Source organism: Kogia breviceps, chromosome 10 (assembly GCF_026419965.1).
Source record: "Kogia breviceps isolate mKogBre1 chromosome 10, mKogBre1 haplotype 1, whole genome shotgun sequence".
In the NCBI taxonomy this organism is placed as follows: domain Eukaryota; kingdom Metazoa; phylum Chordata; class Mammalia; order Artiodactyla; family Physeteridae; genus Kogia; species Kogia breviceps.
The window spans coordinates 48462483-48483232 of record NC_081319.1 but is presented as its reverse complement, the minus strand read 5'-3'; the positions used below and the strand labels follow the sequence as shown (position 1 = coordinate 48483232).

The 20750-nt window shown below is 39.4% G+C and overlaps 1 protein-coding gene and 1 pseudogene across 1 annotated transcript in view; both read left to right on the top strand.

Annotated features, from left to right (window-relative positions):
• The window catches only part of OXSR1 (oxidative stress responsive kinase 1), a 103087-nt gene that overhangs the window by 31675 nt on the left and 50662 nt on the right, over positions 1-20750 (top strand). Inside the window, exon 4 of the mRNA XM_059077371.2 lies at positions 9955-10096. Within this exon, the coding sequence (XP_058933354.1) occupies positions 9955-10096 (142 nt within the window). The remainder of the gene's footprint in view (positions 1-9954; positions 10097-20750) is intronic.
• Positions 3427-4472, top strand: LOC131763587 (transformer-2 protein homolog alpha-like; annotated as a pseudogene).

Genomic DNA, 20750 nt, shown 5'->3' with positions numbered 1-20750 from the left:
CCGCTGAGCCTGCACGTCCAGAGCCTGTGCTCCACAATGAAAGAGGCCACAGCAGTGAGAGGCCTGTGTACCACAAAAAACAAAACAAAACAACAACAACAAAAACAATCGTTGCTTTTCTCAATTAGTTTGTCAGGGGTTGCAGAATGGTAATTTTTCCTATTGCGCCCCCCCCCCTTTTTTTTTTTTTTTCTACAGTTATAAACTGGCATTCTTCTCTGTAAAGGAACTTTCCCTTATAAACTGGGGCTTTTTGATTAGCCTATACTGTAGTTCCTACTGAAAAGGCAGGATAAATGTGTTTTTTTAAGGACCAATTTTCAGAGTAAAGAGTTAGTTTAATAATCACTGCCAGTGATTTTTTTTTTTTCCTTTTTCCCATTGAGTAATGCTTTCATTTTTTGGAGTATTACTATATAGACTAAAGGATTTTTATATATTCAGTGTCTTTCAGTCAGCTATACTCTATTCTTTTGATGCTCAGGTTATCCAAAATTTTGTCAATGGGAGTCCCTTCAAGCTTACTGTTGTGTCCTTTTGACATGAATCCATCAGTCTTTGATAACTTCCTTGATCTTTAGTTCAGGTTAAAGGTTCACATTTATATTGCTTTTCTCAGAATCAGCAAATATTCTAAGGAGCCCTGATCCTTTTTATGGAGAGTGGTATTTAGAAAGTATTACTTGGTTTCTTGGGATGCTCATTGATGCTACTTTGTCATTGTTTCTAGTTGAAAGAGCTTGGAAATATATTGTAGCATATTAAAAATAAGTCATGATTTGACAGTTCAAGTATTACAGACGTTTAAAACTATAAAATTGTATTTGAATCTCTTTACTCTTACACAGAAAATCTTGGTTCCCCCATATTAGCATAATTAATTACGTACTTTATCCTGCACTATTATGTTTATAATTATTTCTGCTTTAGTCCTTAGAATAAAATGTAAGTATTGCTGATTGCAAACAGTGGACCCTTGGTATGTATAGACTGAAGCTTTTGTTATGGTTACTGAAAGACCCATGCCATGTAGTAAATTAGACATTTTGTTATGGCATGGATTTGAATGATGTGGCAAGATGGAGAGGACAAGTGAGTGATGGAGCTGCCTGACTTTCCCATCACTGTGCAGTTTGTTTGCATATATATTTCATGTGGGAGCATGATTTTCCACTTTGGATTGTAGGGTTACACAAAAGAGAATCCATATTTATTTGCCATGTCAACACCATTACTCATTGAACACCTTACTTACCCAGAGAGGCTTTAAAGGAAAGTCATAGGCTTTAGAATTAAATTCCAGGTTTTCTACTTAGCAGTTGTGTCACTGGGCAAACTTTTTCAATTCTTTGAAACTATTTTCTTGTCTATTAAATGGGGATGCCTTTCTGCATTTCAGGGTATTGGGGAGGAGTAAGTGAGATGACTATGCAAAGCATCCCCCACTATGCTGACATGTAATAGGTGCATAAGAAATTTTAATCATTAATAATAGTAATCCCTTGTTATTTTATGCTTTTCAGTGTAGCCAGAATCACCTTTTTGTTTCAATCCCATTAGTGACACACTGGAGAAACTGGATTAATTTCTTAAAGGCCCTGTTCATATGATTGGAAGCCTTGCTAACACCAACCACCTTTCAAGATGGTGGTCAAGCATGGTTCTTTCAGTATGGACAGATATGGAAATATTAGGTAATACTATATCTTTCGTTTTTGATCACCTACAGCATAATTTTCTTTATATGTAATTTATAAAAATGAGTAATACAAAGTTTTTAATGTTTTGCTAAAAAGTCCTCTGATGAATAGGAATAAGTTGTCTGCATAATTCTGTTATCTATAGCTATGCCAGCCCATCCTTTCTGCTACTCCTAAGCAGAGTGCCTTAAAAAAAAATTTTTTTTTAAAGAATCCCCATTCCTCTCTCAGTAAGTATAGGTCCTGATCACAGAAAGGGCAGGATATGTAGCTGAGTGGGATGTCTTTTCAGTGTACCTCTTTGTTCCTCCTGGTCTTAAGTTTCCCGGGATGTTGCCAATTTTTCTAGCATAGCACTCAGCAGATTTCCTGGATGATGATAATTTTCAAATATATTCCAGGCATTAATTCTTTTTATAATTACTTATAATTTTATGAGTCAACATAATCTTATATCTAAATGTTTACTTTTAAAATATTAAAAATTTTACATCTTTTTTAAGAAAATGTAATCTTTTGTAGTTATAAAGTAAATACATATTCAGATTGAAGAGATACATTAAGCAATATTTAGAAAACAAAAGATAGAACTAAGCACAACTTTAAAATTTTTTTTTTAAATAGGAGGAAACTGTCAAGATAGCTCAATTAAAAAGCCTTTCATCAAATGCTTATTGATTACCAATACACTGGTGAATCAAACCATCAGTTCCTTGCTATTATGTGCCTTATAGCTAATAAGTAAAAGTTATAATTAAGTAATTATAAGGGTGTAGAGTGCCATGAAGAAGTATCAGGTATCATGGGAGTAAGTACCAAGAGAACCTAACTTTATTGAGGGAGAATGGCTGTGGCAAGATAGACTGAGACTGCCTTCAGGAGGTGACGTTCTTCAGGAGACCTGAAGAATAGGTAATAATTAGCCAGGTGAAATGGGAGGTGGAGATGGTATCGGGAAGAATGGGAGAAGGAATCCAGAGATAGAAGGAACACTGTACTGAGAGTGACTGGAGGCAGGATGGAGCAGTGTGGTGTGTCCTGGTAACTGATGGGGGATCACAGCTGGAGCAGAGAGAGTGAGAGGAGGGGACCATTGAGAAGCAGGGGCTCCATTTGATTAATTTTAAAATATAAATAGCCAGAGTTAATAGAAGTATGTTTAGGCTACATTCTTTTATATTCACTTCCTTAGCCAAAATATTTAAATCAAAATAATATTTTTGATGTAGCAACATTGTACTGATATAGAATTTAATAAGCTAATTAAATGTAAAATGAATTGCACCTGGCAGTCTTAAGCCCATCGACCAAGTGGACAACATGGTCAAAATAAGTTTAAGTGTGTCAATATTATAATTATTTTATAATGCTCCCTTATGACTATAATATTCTTATCTTTTGTTAATTAAATAATTAGAACTCTGATTTTGAGTGTTGGAATTTATTAGTATAGAAAGTTAATCTTTAGAAATTAGAATCACTTTCTATCTAAATAGCTGTTTCTACCATTTATTAGCACCAAACTGCAATATAAGATTTTTAGAAATCAAAGTAATTAAGAAAGCTTCTGAAGATTTTGCTGGAGCCTGCGACCGAGTGGGAGTAGAGTGGAGCGGCTGTTGTTGCCGACTCTTTCCTCCTACCCACGGTCCAGTCAGCTGGTTGATTAGGCCATCGGCCCTCAAGCTGAGACTTGTCTCTTATTTAGTTCTGGTGCCTGGCCAACATGAGTGATGTAGAGGAGAACAACTTTGAGGGCAGAGAGTCTTGCTCTCAGTCAAAATCTCCAGCGGGAACTCCTGCTCATGTAAAATTGGAGAGCAGGTCAGGAACTCATAGTCCATCAAGAGTTTCCAAACACTTTGAATCCCATTCTCGATCACGATCAAAATCCAGGTCGAGGTCAAGGAGGCATTCTCATAGACGTTACACTTGATCCAGATCCCATTCTCACTCTCATACAAGATGACCTCGAAGTAGGTCTTATACACCAGAATACCAGCGTCGAAGGGGCCGAAGTCATTCTCCAGTTTCTAACCAGAGAAGACATACAGGCAGCAGGGCAAATCCAGATCCCAACACTTGTCTAGGAGTGTTTGGCCTCAGTTTGTACACAACGGAGAGAGATCTTTGCGGAGTATTTTCTCGATGTGGACCATTGAGTGGTGTCAATGTGGTTTATGACCAGCGAACTGGACGATCACAAGGGTTTGCTTTTGTTTATTTCGAGAGAATAGGTGAGTCAAAGGAGGCTATGGAAAGGGCAAATGGAATGGAGCTGGACAGTAGAAGAATTCGTGTAGATTATTCTATCACCAAGAGAGCGCACACACTTACACCAGACATATACATGGGCAGACCAACTCATAGTGGTGGAGGTGGAGGAGGTGGCAGATGTCGAGTTTCTTACCGTGATAGAGGATATGATCATGGGTACGGCAGATATGAAGACTATGATTACCGGTACAGAAGAAGATCACCTTCTCCTTACTATAGTAGATACAGATCACGATCAAGATCTCGTTCGTGGGCTTCCCTGGTGGCGCAGTGGTTGAGAGTCCGCCCGCCGCTGCAGGGGACAGGGGTTCGTGCCCCGGTCCGGGAAGATCCCACATACCGCGGAGCGGCTAGGCCCGTGAGCCATGGCCGCTGAGCCTGCGCGTCCGGAGCCTGCGCTCCGCAACGGGAGAGGCCACACAGTGAGAGGCCCACGTACCGAAAAAAAAAAAAAAAAAAAAAAGATCTCGTTCCTACAGCCCAAGACGTTATTGATAAACAGAGTATTGCAGTTGAGGACATCTTTTTCTCTTTCTCTTTTTTTTTGTTTAATTCTGGATTTCCCCAAGCTTCTGATCCTTCCTACTCCTTAAAAAGAACCCTTAAAAAAATCTTTGGTTTATTTAGCATCTACACTTTGTCAATTGTATTGCTGTTTTCTACCCCTTTTATTATATTCTTAAAGATGTAATTGTTGTCATTTTGGGTAGTTAAACATCTTGAGTAAAAAAGGAAACCCCAGTGTTATGCTTTTGTAAATGATTTTTTGTTTTTTGCTTTTACAGAAAATTAACTTCTGCCTAATCAAATGAGGAAAGAAATGCTCTTTTTAAAGCTTCTTTGGTGTTAGATATTGTATTAGACATTGTGTTAGAGAGCTGCATTTACTACAGACTCCTTTTTAAACTTTCTTTTGGGGAAGTTAGTAACATAAAGTAGTTCAGTCATGTCAGGTTTGTCTGGGGTGGCATGGAGCAATCAAATAGTTGAGTGTAGAAAGTTTGAAGCTATAGAAGAAATACTTGGTCATTTCTTTTGAAGAATGGAATTTTTGAACCCTAAAAATTATGTCATTTTTTAGAGATAAAAACCTTGTGGACTCCTACAAAATATGTTGTATTTAAAATACATTTGTTAAAACTTAAAAATGTTAAGTGTGATTTTTGTGTTGAAATTTTTTTTATTTTTTTATTTTTATTTTTATTTATTTATTTATTTTTTTGTGGTACGCGGGCCTCTCACTGTTGTGGCCTCTCCCATTGCGGAGCGCAGGCTCTGGACGCACAGGCTCAGCGGCCATGGCTCACGGGCCCAGCCGCTCCGCGGCATGTGGGATCTTCCCGGACAGGGGCACGAACCCGTGTCCCCTGCATCGGCAGGCGGATTCTCAACCACTGCGCCACCAGGGAAGCCCTTTGTGTTGAAATTATTGAAGTTTAATCAGTGCAGGACAGGCCTTATTATTTATTATTTAGAGCAGTTGTATGCTTTGCTGTTAGAAATTTTGGTATTGGGAAAATGGTTTAAGCAGGCTATTGTATAGAGTCCTTAGAAATAGTGAGGGAAAGGGTAGTCTCCTTTCAAATAAAAGTTAATTTCTTTGGGGAAAAAAAAAAAAAAAAAAAGCTTCTGAAAGGAAAAGATGAAGGGACTTCCCTGGTGCCACAGTGGTTAAGAACCTGCCTGCCAATGCAGGGGACATAGGTTTGAGCCCTGGTCCGGGAAGATCCTACATCCTGCGGAGCAACTAAGCCCGTGTGCCACAGCTACAGAGCCTATGCTCTAGAACCCGCGAGCCCCAACACTGAGCATGCGTGCCACAACTACTGAAGCCTGTGCGCTTAGAGCCCATGTTCTGCAACAAGAGAAGCCACCGCAATGAGAAGCCTGCGCACCACAACAAAGAGTAGCCCCTGCTCGCCACAAATAGAGAAAGCCCACGTGCAGCAATGAAGACCCAATGCAGCCAAAAATAAATAAATTTATATGAAAAAAGTCGTTCCTAACAAATATTTTTAAAAAGGAAGGGGGGCTTCCCTGGTGGCACAGTGGTTAAAAATCTGCCTGCCAACGCAGGGGACACCGGTTCGAGCCCTGGTCAGGGAAGATCCCACATGCCTTGGAGCAACTAAGCCTGTGCACCACAACTACTGAAGCCCGCACGCCTATAGCCCATGCTCTGCAACAAGAGAAGCCACTGCAATGAGGAGCCCGCGCACTGCAACGAGGAGTAGCCTCTGCTCGCCACAACTAGAGAAAGCCCATGTGCAGCAACAAAGACCCGATGCAGCCAAAAATAAATAAATAAAATAAATTTATGAAAAGAAAAAGTTAAGTCTTAAAAAAAAAAAGATGAAGAAGTACCTGTAGGACTGAAAGGGACGAACTATGGAAATGCAGAAATCTAATTTAATTCACTGTGTTAGGGAATTATTTTGTGGTAAGGATGCTTTGTCATCTTCTAAGAGATAATAGGTATGGGACTTCCTTGACCCTGAGCAGGACCCAGGTAAAAAATACCTGTTATTAAGAGTGACCAGCTTTGATAGTCAACCAACAGTAGAGGGTATTTCTGTTAATCTGAAATGGAATACTCAGACTAAGCAAATTTTGGCCCCTTTGAAAACTTATATGGCTTAGGAAGGCATAAGCAACACCCAGTGGCTAAAGATTGGTTAAAACTTCTTGGTAAAAATACCTAACTAAAATGGGTGAGTTAATTTTGGACTCAAGAGTGTTTTTTCATAAAAATAAACTGCAAATGAACATGTTGACTGAGTAATTAATTTGATTGAGCTACAAGTATCAGATTTAACAAGGGTCATTAACCAGCATCTGCTTCACCACTTTTTCAACTTTTTTTTAATATTTAGTAATGATTTTCTTGGACAGTTAAAGTTTTGCATTGTTTTTTAAATGTTCTGTGCCATAGACTATGAAGGCAGACATGAAATGGTTTGGGGGAATAGATAATCTACCTACATTTTAATTTTTTGCTTTGTTATGAAATTTGTACCAAACCCCTCATTTTCCATTATTTAATTTACTTGCTTTTACTCTAAGAAATTCTTGGATTTCAGTGGACAGTGTTCATCGAGTAGCCTAGGTTGTTAAAATGCAACTTCTTGGACCCTACCTCAGATCTCTTGAATGACAGTCTATAAGGTCTGGGAATCTGCATTTCTAACCAGTTTGCCAAGTAATTTCATGCATTAAAGTTCAAGAACAGATTATCCCTGTAGAATATTTCTTCCAGATTGTGCCTAAGGACATAATATTATATATGCTGATATAGCCTTCCCTCATTATTACTTATTTTCTTTAGATATTAATTTGAATCATCCAGTGATAAATCTGCAGTTTTCTATTGCTTAGAATATTTTACTTTTATCTTTCTTTGAGTTGATGTAAAGAATTCTATGTACTTTGAATGTTTGAGGAGGGAGGATTATAGGCACCATCATCATGTTAGATGCTGCAAGATGCTAAGGAAATCATATGGAAAAGAAGGGGGGACCTTCCAGGACCAATATTTGTCAGTTAAGGAGGAAGGTCTTAGTGGCATGATCATCCCTACACCTATAAAAATCATATTGTTGGGAGGGAGACTAAAACGGAAAAGACAAGTTATCCCAGGGAAGAAGGGGCTTCTTATCCAGCGTTGTTGGGTATATCTGTTCTGGACATTGTCTGGGGGTGTGCACTGCTTTTTTAATTTCCCTGTTGATCATTGGATGATGTGAAATCAATTAAAATTTTCTAAGACTTTGAAAAGGAGTTCCTGCTTCAAACTCTTTAAAACTACAGATCTAATACCTTTGGGGTACCCTAGGGTCTTTGTTACTCCATTTCTTTGATCTTCCAGATTAGAAGTTCCCTGAAAGTCATCAGTCACACGTTTCTTGACATATTCTGTGGCACCTAGTTCTAGATCACATATAATATGACTTAATTGTTGAATGAATAAATTGTTTTTAATTCCTAGTAGGGGTTACTCCCTTTGCGTTCCTTATTTTAGATATTCTTTATATTACAAACATTTAACTCAGTTGGCATTTATACATATGTCTTCTTACTGAGCAGTTCTCATATGGCCTGGATTTCTCAAAAGAATGAAATACATGCCTGTTGGTATAGTCACTTTGCTTTTTGGGAGTTGATGTGTGATTGGTTAAACTAAACAGAACAAAACGTCTTCCTTAGGCCCCCTCTCTGTGAGTCAGTCTTGTCAATCCCAGCAATAAAGAGGGGAAAGTGTTAGAAAAAGTTACCTAGCATCTGAAGCCTCCCTGGTTCTTTGTCTACAGAGAGTAAACTGACTGTCTCCTGCTGGAGGTGGGGAGTGGTCGTCGCCTGGCTTCCAGGGTGGGGAGGAGGGATCTGGGAATTGTATTCTGCCTTATATGAACTTTCAACCAGTTTTCCTGTGTTCAGCCCTTTCCTTCAGTCCCCCCTCACTTTCCCGTATGTGGTCTTTGCTGTTTGTATTCTGAGCCTTTCTGGAGCTCTAGGGTAGGGAATCGACTTTTTACTAATTGATATACCTCCTGTGCAGGCACTGAAGTTACAGATTTTTCCACTCTGCATAATCAGTTACTTTTTCTGCTTTCTCTCTTCCAGAAAATTAGTGCTATACCTCTTTTGTTATCTTCTTTCTTGCTTTCTTTTTTATTCTGGGTTTATGCCCTTGTTATCAAGCTTATCAAGTTAGTGGATTTCAAATGGGAGCTTAAACACATGTTCAATTCTCTAATGTTTTCGAGGATTCCATCTAGACCACTTCTTTCCATCTATTTGGAAGTACATTTTTTTCTTTTTAAGTGTGTGCAATAAAAAGCATCCACCAGGGCATGTTTTCAACAGAAGCATTTGCCAAGAAATGGGCATCCAGTTTTTTCAGTGCAGTTTATGTTATGTTTCAGATTTCTTGGCACAGTTTTTAATATTGGAGATTGTTTTGCTTTGGTTCTGTGATCTTTATGGGCCATTGTACTGCCAGAAATCTTACCGATCTCTAGCAAACTTTTTTTTAATAATCATCAGTTATGGTAGACAGCATTCTGTGACTTTAATTACTGTATGGGTGTCTTTTCCCTCCCTCTCTCTGATTTTTAGGAGGAGCATTATTTCCCATCCTGGGAAGAATGGAATTAATAATACATCTGGGCTGTTAGTTTAAAAGAACTGCCATTTTTATTCTTTTCATATTTTTCTTTGCCTTACCTGTTTTATTTCTATTACTTATTAACCTGAAACATAATTTTAACCCTTAAATTAGTTTGCATACACATGTGATATTTACTTTCCAAGTTTTCTTCTGTAATTTGACCTGCTTTTCAATTGTGTTTTATATCTTTATTTATACAATGTTGCATACTCTAATCTGATGTTGGAAGCCTAGATTGGTTTGTTATATTTTATACTAAAGTGTTATTGATGGGCATGGTTTACCTAGGGATTCTTCAGAGGTGACTAAAAATCCTCTATTACCTTTTTCAGATTCTCATTAGAAGTCTAAAGAAGATGCTGGTGTAACACTACTATTTGGATATTAGCAGGCTGCTTTCTGTTTTAGAGTGGAATCGAGAATAAATTATTACCTTTAAACTTCTGTATTTCCTTATATTTACTATTTTTTCCTTTCTTTCCTACACAGCTAAGTTTATGAAAAGGTTTACATGTGTTTTGATTTAAAAATGGCTCTAAGACTTCCCTGGTGGCACAGTGGTTGAGAGTCCCCCTGCCGATTCAGGGGACACGGGTTCGTGCCCTGGTCCGGGAAGATCCCACATGCCGCGGAGCAGCTAGGCCTGTGAGCGATGGCTGCTGAGTCTGCACGTCTGGAGCCTGTGCTCCGCAACGAGAGAGGCCACAACAGTGAGAGGCCCGTGTACCGCAAAAAAAAAAAAAAAAAAAAGGCTCTGAATTATATTTAATGAGTTAAAAAATTATGGAAAACTGTGTCTTCTCTTTTCAGGTTCTGTTCTGGATATTATTAAGCACATTGTGGCAAAGGGGGAACATAAAAGCGGAGTCCTAGATGAAGCTACCATTGCTACAATACTCAGAGAAGTGCTGGAGGGGTTGGAATACTTGCATAAAAATGGACAGATTCACAGGTATGTAGAAGACAGCACTCTTCTCTTTTGCATAAGTGCAGTGATAGTTGTGCTGTATCATTTCATTGAGGCTATTCCCCATTCTTTTGCACAGTTAATCATAATCTCTGAGTGTTAGCAGGGTCCTTTGTATTACTAGTTCCAGTACATAGTGGTTACACAGCTAGTAAGCATTTAAAAGTAACAAATATTTTAGTCAAATTGGAAACTCCAGAAACAGGAAAAATTCCTAATTTCCTATGGGAGTCAGTCACTGCAATCACTGATAACATTTTGGAATATTATTTTCCAGTTTCTTTTATATGCTTACAGATATTTGAAACAAAACTGTATGTATAATTTTGTCTGTTTCTTTTTTGTTTGCTTTATGTTATATCTTGACTATTTTCTCAAATTATTAAAAGTTTTTTTTGTTTTTTTTTGTTTTTTTTGCGGTATGTGGGCCTCTCACTGTTGTGGCTTCTCCCGTTGCGGAGCACAGGTTCCAGATGCACACACTCAGCAGCCATAGCTCATGGGCCCAGCCGCTCCGCGGCATGTGTGATCTTCCTGGACTAGGGCACGAACCCCTGTCCCCTGCAGCGGCAGGCAGATTCTCAACCACTGTGCCACCAGGGAAGCCTGAAAGCTTTTATAAAATAACTTTTTAAAATTAAAAATTATTATTTTTTTAAATAAAATGAAATTTGAAAACCTGTGTAACATTTTATAGTTCAAGTATTTCTGGCTAATTATATCTATTCAGTCCCTGCGTACAGATAACAAGAATTGTTATCTGGGGACTTCCCTGGTGGCGCAGTGGTTGAGAGTCCGCCTGCCGATGCAGGGGACACGGGTTCGTGCCCTGGTCCGGGAAGATCCCACATGCCGCGGAGCAGCAGCCATGGCTGCTGAGCCTGCGCGTCCAGAGCCTGTGCTCTGCAATGGGAGAGACCACAACAGTGAAAGGCCCGTGTACCGCAAAAAAAAAAAAAAAAAAAAAAAAAAAAAAAGAATTGTTATCTGTACAAATGGTGGTGGATTCTGTTAGTACAAATTTGTTTAGTCCCTGGATTTAGTTTTCCTTCCTTTGAAGATATATTTATTTCCCCATCATTTCTGAAGGATAGTTTCCCTAGATATAAGAATTTGTAGTTGACAGGTCTTTTCTTTCAGCACCTGAAAGATGCTGTGGTACTTAATTGGGGCCTTCATGGTTTCAGATGAGAAATCTGTCATGCGAATTGGTGTTCTTAGGCAATATGTTGCTTTTCTCTGGCTACTTTCAAGACTGTTCCTTCGTGGGACTTCCCTGGCGGTCCAGTGGTTAAGACTGTGCTCTCAGTGCAGGGGACACAGGTTCAATCCCTGGTTGGGGAACTAAGATCCCACATGTTACATGGCATAGCCAAAAAAAAAAAAAAAAAAAAAAAGATTTTTAAAAAAAAAATCTATTTATTTATTTATTTTGGCTGCGCTGGGTCTTAGTTGCCACATGCAGGATGTTTGTTTGTTTTTTTTGTGGTACACGGGCCTCTCACTGTTATGGCTTCTCCGATTGCGGAGCACAGGCTCAGTGGCCACGGCTCACAGGCCTAGCCACTCTGCGGCATGTGGGATCTTCCCAGACCAGGGCACGAACCCGTGTCCCCTGCATCGGCAGGCGGACTCTCAACCACTGCGCCACCAGGGAAGCCCCAGGATGTTTTTAGTTGCGGCATGCAGACTCTTAGTTGCGGCATGTGGACTCTTAGTTGCGGTATTTGGACTTCTTAGTTGTGACATGCAAACTCCTAGTTACAGCATGCATGCGAGATCTTGTTCCCAGACCAGGGATCGAACCCAGGCCCTCTGCATTGGGAGCTCAGGGTCTCACCCACTGGACCACCAGATAAGTCCCAAAGTTTGGTTTTGACAAGTTTAATTATGATATGTCTTAGTGTGGATTTCTTCATGTCTATCCTTTTGGGGGTTCCTAACCTTCTTGAATCTATAAGTTTTTGTCTTCACCAATTTTGGGAAGTTTTCAGCCATTATTTCTTTGAATACCTTTGCAAGCTATTTTCCCTCATCTTCTTCTGGGACTCTAATGATGGAAATGTTAGATCTTTTGTTATTGTACCGTTTTGTACCATAATCCCTGAGGCTCAGTTTTCAGCCTATTTTTACTCTATTCAGATTGAGTAAATTTTCTTGATTTATTTTCAGGTTTGCTGATTCTATCCTCTGTCCTCTCCATTCTACTCTGGAACCCATTCCTTGAGCTTTTTATTTCAATTAGTGTAGGTTTTCAGTTATATAATTTTTATTTGGTTCTTTTTTATAGCTATTTTTTTTGCTGAGATTTTCTGTTTTTCATTTGTTTTGAGAATTCCAAATTGCATGTTAGAAGCAGTTTTATGATGGCTGCTTTAAAATTCTTGTCAAATAATTCCAAAACCTGATTCATCTTTGTGTTGACATCATTTAGTTGTCTTTTCTTTTTGAAGTTTTTCCTGGTTCTTGGTATGTTGAATGATTTTTTTTTTTAATTTTATCATGGATGTTTTGGATGTTATGTTAGGAGACTCTTGATCCTATTGAAATAATAATATAGTGAAATAATATATTTTAGCAGGCAATTGCCCTGATTTTTTAGAGCCCTTGCAGTGTTGTTCTGGTTTGTTTTGTTCCTGTGGCACTGCTGGGGCCCTCTTCTCAATCAATGGGTGATGCCACCCATTGGAGTAGAGTGCCCTTCCCCAGGCCTGGTGCTGCTAGGTGGAAGGTGGGAGATAGTGGGTGTGCCTCTGGGTCTGTGAGCACTTCTTGGGCTCACCTTGTGGACCAGGCCACCTGGCCGCAATTGGGCTCCCACTCATTCTGTGGTATTGCCTGTGGACATGAAAGGCACTTTTCTGGGCCACCTTTTGCTACTGAGTGGGGAGGTGGGAGACACTGGGTCTGGGTCATCCTTTGCCACTGTGTAGAGCAGTTGTCCCCAAACTTTTTGGCACCAGGGACTGGTTTCATGGAAGACAATTTTTCCCACACACTGGGGTGGGGGTGGGGGTGGGGGGATGGTTTAGAACAGGCCACGGCCCAGTACCAGTCTGCGACCCTGGGGAATGGGGACCCCTGGTGTAGAGGACCAAGAGGTGCCAGACCTGGGTCACTTTCTGCTGCTGGGTGGAAGAATGGGAGATATTGGCTGGGCCTATTGGTGGTGCTGGTGTAGGCAGCATGGGCCTACCTGCTGCACTAGATGTGGATTGGGCAATGGAGTTTCCAGTCTGGTCTTCATTGGCACCTCTGGTTCTGGCCTAGTGGGTCAGCCTTCCACTCCAGCTATGTAGTCATTGATGGGGTCCCTGCTAGGTCTGAGCTGTGCTGCCCCTTTCCTGATCCTTTGGCCACAGGGAGCAGGCTTAGAGCTTCTTTTTTTTTTTTTTTTTTTTTTTTTGGTCTATGCCTATTGACAGTTCTGGGTTGCAAGACTGTAATACCCAGTCCAGGATATATGAGATTGAAAGAAAACTCAGGGAAGTGGTATAGTACTATGTGAAAGTGGACTTGGATTAGTTGTAAATGTGTAGAGCAAACTCTAGGGCAACCACTAAAAGAGGAAAAAAAGAAGATAAGAATCATATAAAATGCTCAATTAAAACCAAAGACAGCAGAAAAAGAGTGGAAGAACACAACAAGATATAACATTTAAAATCACCTACTTTTAAGGGACTACAAAAATAAGAATAAACTGAGCCCAGAGTTAGCAGAAGGAAGTTAAATAAAAACATTACAATGGAAATATATGAAATACAGACTAAAAAGACAGTTGAAAAGATCAGTGAAACCAGTTTTTAAGAGCTGGTTTCTTAAAAAGATTAATAGACAAATTGTTTGCTAGACTCACCAAGAGAAAAAGAGAGAGGACTCAAATAAATTAAATTCAGAAATGAAAAAGGAGACATTACAGCTGTTACCACAGAAGTATAAGGGATCATAAGAGACTACTATGAACAATTATATGCCAACAAATTGTACAACCTAGAAGAAATGGATAAATTCCTAGAAACATACAATCTACCAAGACTGAATCATGAAGAAATAGAAAATCTAAATGGACCAATTACTACTAAGGAGATCAATTCAATAATCAAAAACCTCCCAACAAAAATCCAGGACTGATGGCTTCACTGGTGAATTTTACCAAATATTTAAAGAGGAACTTATAATAATCCTTCTCAAACTCTTCCAAAAACTAGAAGAGGAGGAAACATTACAAACTCATTTTACAAAGCCAGCATTATCCTGATACCAAAGCCAAACAAGGACACTACAAGAAAAGAAAATTACAAGCCAATATCCATGATAAACATATACGCAGAGATCTTCAACAAAACGTTAGCAAACAAAATTCAACAATATGTTAAGAGGATCATACAGCATGATTAAGTGGGATTTATTCCAGGGATGCAAGGGTGGTCCAACATCTGCAAATCAATCAATCACTATGATGCACCACTTTAACAAAATGAACGATAAAATCATGGTCATATCAATAAATGCAGAAAAAGCTTTTGACGAAATTCATCCTTTCATAATGAAAACTCTTGACAAACTGGGTATAGAGGGAATGTACCTTAACATATAAAGGCCATTTATGATAAGCCCACAACAAACATCATACAAAAAATGATACTGGACCTCTATCTTATACCATACAGAGGAATCAACTCAAAATGGATTAAAGATATGAACTTAGGACCTGAAACTATAAAACTCCTAGAAGAAAACATATCCTTGACATTGGTCTTGGCAATGATTTTTTGGATTTGACACCAATAGCAAAGGCAACAAAAGCAAAAACTTTAGAAACTAGATCACATCAAACTGAAAAGCTTCTGCACAGCAAAGGAAACCATCAAAAAAGTAAAAAGCCAACCTACTAAATAGGAGTAAATATTCTCAAACCACATGTCTGATAAGGGGATACATCCCCAAAATAGGAGGAACTCATACAACTCAGAGGCAAAAAAATAAAAACAACCCAATTTAAAAAATGGGAAAAGGACCTGAATAGACATTTTCCCAAAGAACACATATAAGTAGCCAACAGATACATGTGAAAAAGGTGATCAACATCACTAACCATTGGGGAAATGCAAATCAAAACGACTATGAAATATCATCTCACACCCGTTAGGATGTCTGTTATCAAAAAAACAAGATATCAGGGAATTCCCTGGTGGTCAAGTGGTTAGGACTCCATGCTTTCGCTGCCAAGGGCCAGGGTTCAATCCCTGGCTAGGGAACTAAAATCCCACAAGCCGTGTGGTGCAGCCAAAAAACAAAACAAAACAAAACAAAAAGACAAGATATCAGATGCTGGCAAGGATATGGAGAAAGGGAACCCTTGTGTACTGATGTTGGGAGTGTAAACTGGTACAGCCACTGTGGAAACAGTATGGAGGTTCCTCAAGAAATTAAAAATAGAATTACAGGGAGACTTCCCTGCCAGTCCAGTGGTTAAGACTCCACACTTCCAATGCAGGGGGCACAGGTTTGATCCCTGGTCTGGCAGCTAGGATCCCACAAGCCGTGTGGTGCAGCCAAAAAAAAAAAAATTACAATAAGATCCAGAAATCCCATTGCTGGGTATATGTCCAAAAGAAATGAAGTCATTATCTCAAAGAGATATCTGTACTCCCGTATTCAGCATTATTCACAATAGCCAAGACATGGAAACAACCTAAGTGTGTGTCATGGATGAATGGATAAAGAAATTGTGATACACACAGACACAGACACACACACAGACACACACACACACACACACATACACAATGGACTTTATTCATCCATGAAACGGAGGAAGTCCTGTCATTTGTGACAACATGGATGAACCTGGAGGGCATGTTATGCTAAGTGAATTAAGCCAGACAGAGAAAGACAAATACTACATGGTATCACTTAATATGTGGGATCTTACAACACACATACACACACACAGAGTTAAATTCATTGAAATAGAGTATAGAAAAGTGGTTGCCAGGGGCTGAGTGGGTGAGGGAGACAGGGAGAGGTTGGTGAAAGTATAAACTTTCAGTTATAAGATGAATAAGGTCTGAGGATTTAATGTATATCATGTTGACTGTAGTGGATAACACTGTATCATATTATTGCAGTTTGCTAAGAGAGTAGGATTTAAATGTTCTCAAAAAAAAAAAAGTAAATACGCGAGGTGATAAATGTGTTAATTAACTCTATGGATTTAATCCTTTCCCAGTGTATATGTGTACCAAACAATCACATTGTACACTTTAAATATCTTACAGCTTTATTTATATCTTACAAATTTATTTCTCTTACAATATATCTTATTTATATCTTACAATTTTATACCTCAGTTAAAAAAAAAAATCACCTATTTAACCCTAATCCGTCAGCAAACAGACAAGCAAAGGCCCAGAAAAGTAACTGATCAAAGATCAGATGACTACCAATTTGTAAAACTGAGGTTTTAAGGAGTAATCAGAATATGGAGGAAAAAAACAAGGTATTCCCTCCCCATGCACACAAACTTTTGATTAGATTACCCTGAGAGTAGAAGCATTTTAAAGAAAATCAGCGTATAGTAAGTGAAATCAGTTATCTATAGAAGCATCTCATTCTAGGAAAAATGAATAATTCTTTCCAGTTGTTTAAGTTTTTCCACCCTCTTAAGTCTTACAAAGGAAAGAAACTTTTTTAATTAATTAATTTTTATTTTTGGCTGCGTTGGGTCTTCGTTGCTGCGCACGGGCTTTCTCTAGTTGTGGTGAGTGGGGGCTACTCTTTGTTGTGGCGCATGGGCTTCTCATTGCAGTGGTTTCTTTTTTATTTAATTAATTTTATTTATTTTAGTTTTGGCTGAATTGGGTCTTCTTTGCTTGTGCACGGGCTTTTCTCTGGTTGCGGCGAGCGGGAGCTACTCTTTGTTGTGGTGCACAGGCTTCTCTTGCGGTGGCTTCTCTTGTTGCGGAGCACAGGCTCTAGGCACACAGGCTTCAGTAGTTGTGGCACGGGGGCTCAGCAGTTGTGGCTTGCAAGCTCTAGAGCACAGGCTCAGTAGCTCAGTAGTTGTGGTGCATGGACTTAGTTGCTCTGCGCCATGTGGGATCTTCCCAGACCAGGGCTCGAACCTTTGTCCCCTGCATTGGCAGGCGGATTCTTAACTGCTGCGCCACCAGGGAGCGGTAGCTTCTCTTGTTGTGGAGCATGGGCTTCAGGCGCACAGGCTTCAGTAGTTGTGGCACGTGGGCTCAGTAGTTGTGGCTCGCGGGCTCTAGAGCACAGGCTCAGTAATTGTGAGGACTCAAACCCATGTCTCCTGCATTAGCAGGTGGATTCTTAACCACTGAGCCACCAGGGAAACCCCAAACTTTCTTTTTATGAGGATAAAAGAGAGTAATTGATTCTAAGGAATAGCATGTAAACTAGAAATCTTGGAAACACTGAAAGTATTTTCTTAAGACAATAGGATTTTTCATCTAAAATTGTACCTAATCAGTTATTTTGTACCTAGTTAAAATAATGTGTTAACAAATGACTGAAAAGGGGGCATGACCAAAGGGTAAATCTTTAGGAATTTATTTCCCACACTGTCAAGGGAAAAGGTGCCTTGAAAAACAGGACTTCTGTCCTCTGAATGGTGGTAACCCTGTGGATACATACCTTGATACTAGCAATGAACATAATTCAGTTAATACCTCAGTTCTGATTCCATGTTCATCAAGTAATCTTCTAGAAAGACATATGCCATAGAGTGCTAATTGACCCCTAATATGTCTCCCCTTGTTTTAAAATTAAAAGAAAAAAGACATTTTTTACTGGGCACATGAACATCCAGAGGAAAGGCAACATTTCATAGCCTCCCATGCGGGCCAGATTTGACTGTGTGATTTAGTTTCTAGCCACTGTGATGAAAACAATAGTGTTCCCTTAACAGGTTTTATCAGTCCCAGCACCACTGACTTTTGGGCTGGGCAATTCTTTGTTGCAGGGGCTATCCTGTGCGTTATAGAACGGATCTAGCAGCATATCCGGCTTCTACCTGTTACATGCCAGTAGCACACACGTATACACCGCCCCCAGTGCCCATTGCGACAACCTAAAATATCTCTAGACATTGCCAAATAACCTGAGAACCACTGCTCACAGAAAGTGACATAACCTCTGTTTGTCCTTTCCTTCCTTCCATTGAAATGTGGATGTGGTAGTAAGGCATCTTGGACTGTGTAGCAAGAACTTAGAGATGGTAGAGCAATAAAATATGAGGAACCTGAATCACCAACTCTGGAGTTACCATGCTGAACTGATGTCACTCATGCCCAGACTGTCATGTGAGAGGAAAAAAATTTTATTTTACCACCATATAGATCATCAGTGATTGACAGACTCTGGCTCACAGGATGAATGCAACCTGATGCCTGTTTTTTGTTTGTTTGTCTTGGTTTCTTTTTTAAAACACAGCCATGCACATTTTAGCACTACAGAGAAAAAGTAGTGGTGACAGATATCATCTGCCCCACAAACCCTATTTACTGTCTGGCCCTTTAAGAAAATGTTGACCCCTGGTATAGATAATAATGACAGCTAGCCTTCACTGCAACTTGTGTGCTAAATACTTTTTTTTTTTTAAAAAATATTTATTATTTGGCTGCACTGGGCCTTAGTTGCGGCATGTGAACTCTTAGTTGCGGCATATGGGGTCTAGCTCCCTGAACAGGGATAGAACCTGGGCCTCCTGCACTGTGAGCATGGAGTCTTAGACATTGGACCACCAGGGAAGTCCCTAAATACTTTTCTAAGTGTATTTTCTACCTTAACCTGATTTAATCTTCACAATTATTTTATGAATTGGTACTTTAAAAAAAATAATTAATTAATTTTTGGCTGCATTGGGTCTTCATTGCTACGCATGGGCTTTCTCTCTAGTTGCAGTGAGCAAGGCCTACTCTTTGTTGCCATGCGCCTACTTCTTACTGCAGTGGCTTCTCTTTGTGTGGACCACAGGTTCTAGGCACGTGGGCTTCAGTAGTTGTGGCACACAGGCTCAGTAGTTGTGGCTCACGGGCTCTAGAGCCCAAGCTCAGTAGCTGTGGCACACGGGCTTAGTTGCTCCGCAGCATGTGGGATCCTCCCGGACCAGAGCTCAAACCCATGTCCCCTGCATTGGCAGGTGGATTCTTAACCACTGCGCCACCAGGCAAGCCCCTGGTACTATTATTATTCCTATTTTACAGATGAGGAAACCAAGGCAAAGAGAGTTAAGTAACTTGCCAAAGGTCACCCAGCTAGTGACAGAGCTGGGATCTGAATTTAGCAGTCTACTTCCAAAGTCTTCTAGGAAATATTGTGCTAATCAGTGATGCTGGGCATACATTGGTTTAAATATCAATTATAGTTTTTAGTTACTAACTCAATAGAATTTAGATCTGCCACTGAATTATTATTCTTTAAATATGCAGTTGTTGTCTTATTTAATATATCTGTATCTCTATTTTTAAAAGTCAAAGTCCTCACTTCAGAACATAGATAGAAGTATATTCTTTTCCCTAAACCTTTACATATGCAGACTTTATATAGTCAATGGTAAAATTAACCCAAAATACACACTGAAATACACGTTAAGTCCACTGTCTTTTTTAGAAAGCAATCAAATTGACTTACATCAAGTTCAGGCACAAATTCAATCTGTGCTCAATTTTGTATGACTGTAACATCTACTTTGTTAAATCTATCAGCTCTCATTTAGCTAAATGAGTAAAAGGGACAAAAAAAATATTGAAAGAAACAGTGACCTAAAACTTCCAAATTTGAGGAAAAACATTAATCTACAAATTTAAGAAGTTTAACGAACCACAATTAAGGTAAATACAAAGAGATCTATACCTAGACACATCATAGTCACACTATTGAAACCTAAACACAAAGAGAATATCTTGAAGGCAGCAAGAGAAAAACAACTTATCATGTAGGGGGAGTGCTATAGACTGAATGTCTGTGTCCCCTCAGAATTCATATGTTGAAACCTAATCCTCAATGTGGTGGTATTTAGAGGTGGAACCTTTGGGAGGTACATAGGTCATGAGGGTAGAGGCCACACGAATGGTATTAGTGTCCTTATAAAAGAGACCCCAGAGAACTCCCTTGCCCCTTCTGACTTGTGAAGATACAGTGAAAAGGTGGTCACCTATGAACAGGGAAGCAGCTCCTCACCAGGCACCAAATCTGCACCTGCTTTGATCTTGGACTTTCCAGCCTCCAGAACTGTGAGAAATAAATGTTGGTTGTTTAAGTTACCCAGTCTGGTATTTTTGTTATAGCAGCCTGAACAGACTAAGACAGAGGATCAGTATGATTAGGAGTTGACTTCACATCAGAACAGTGGAGGCCAGAAGTTAATTGAAGTTAGCCCTACAACACTAATGACCCCTTTGAGCTATAGTCCTCTGTGATTGAAAGATATTTTATAGGTACATACAGGTTCAGGATTGTTTTCTTCTTGGTAAATTATTCCCTTTTTTTGTTGTTGTTATATAATGACGCTTTTTATTCCTAGAAATGCTTTTGTATTAAAGACAGTTAGGTCTTATTTTAATATGGCTTTACTGGCTTGCCTTTGGCAAGTATATGTTTCATTGTGGCTCAG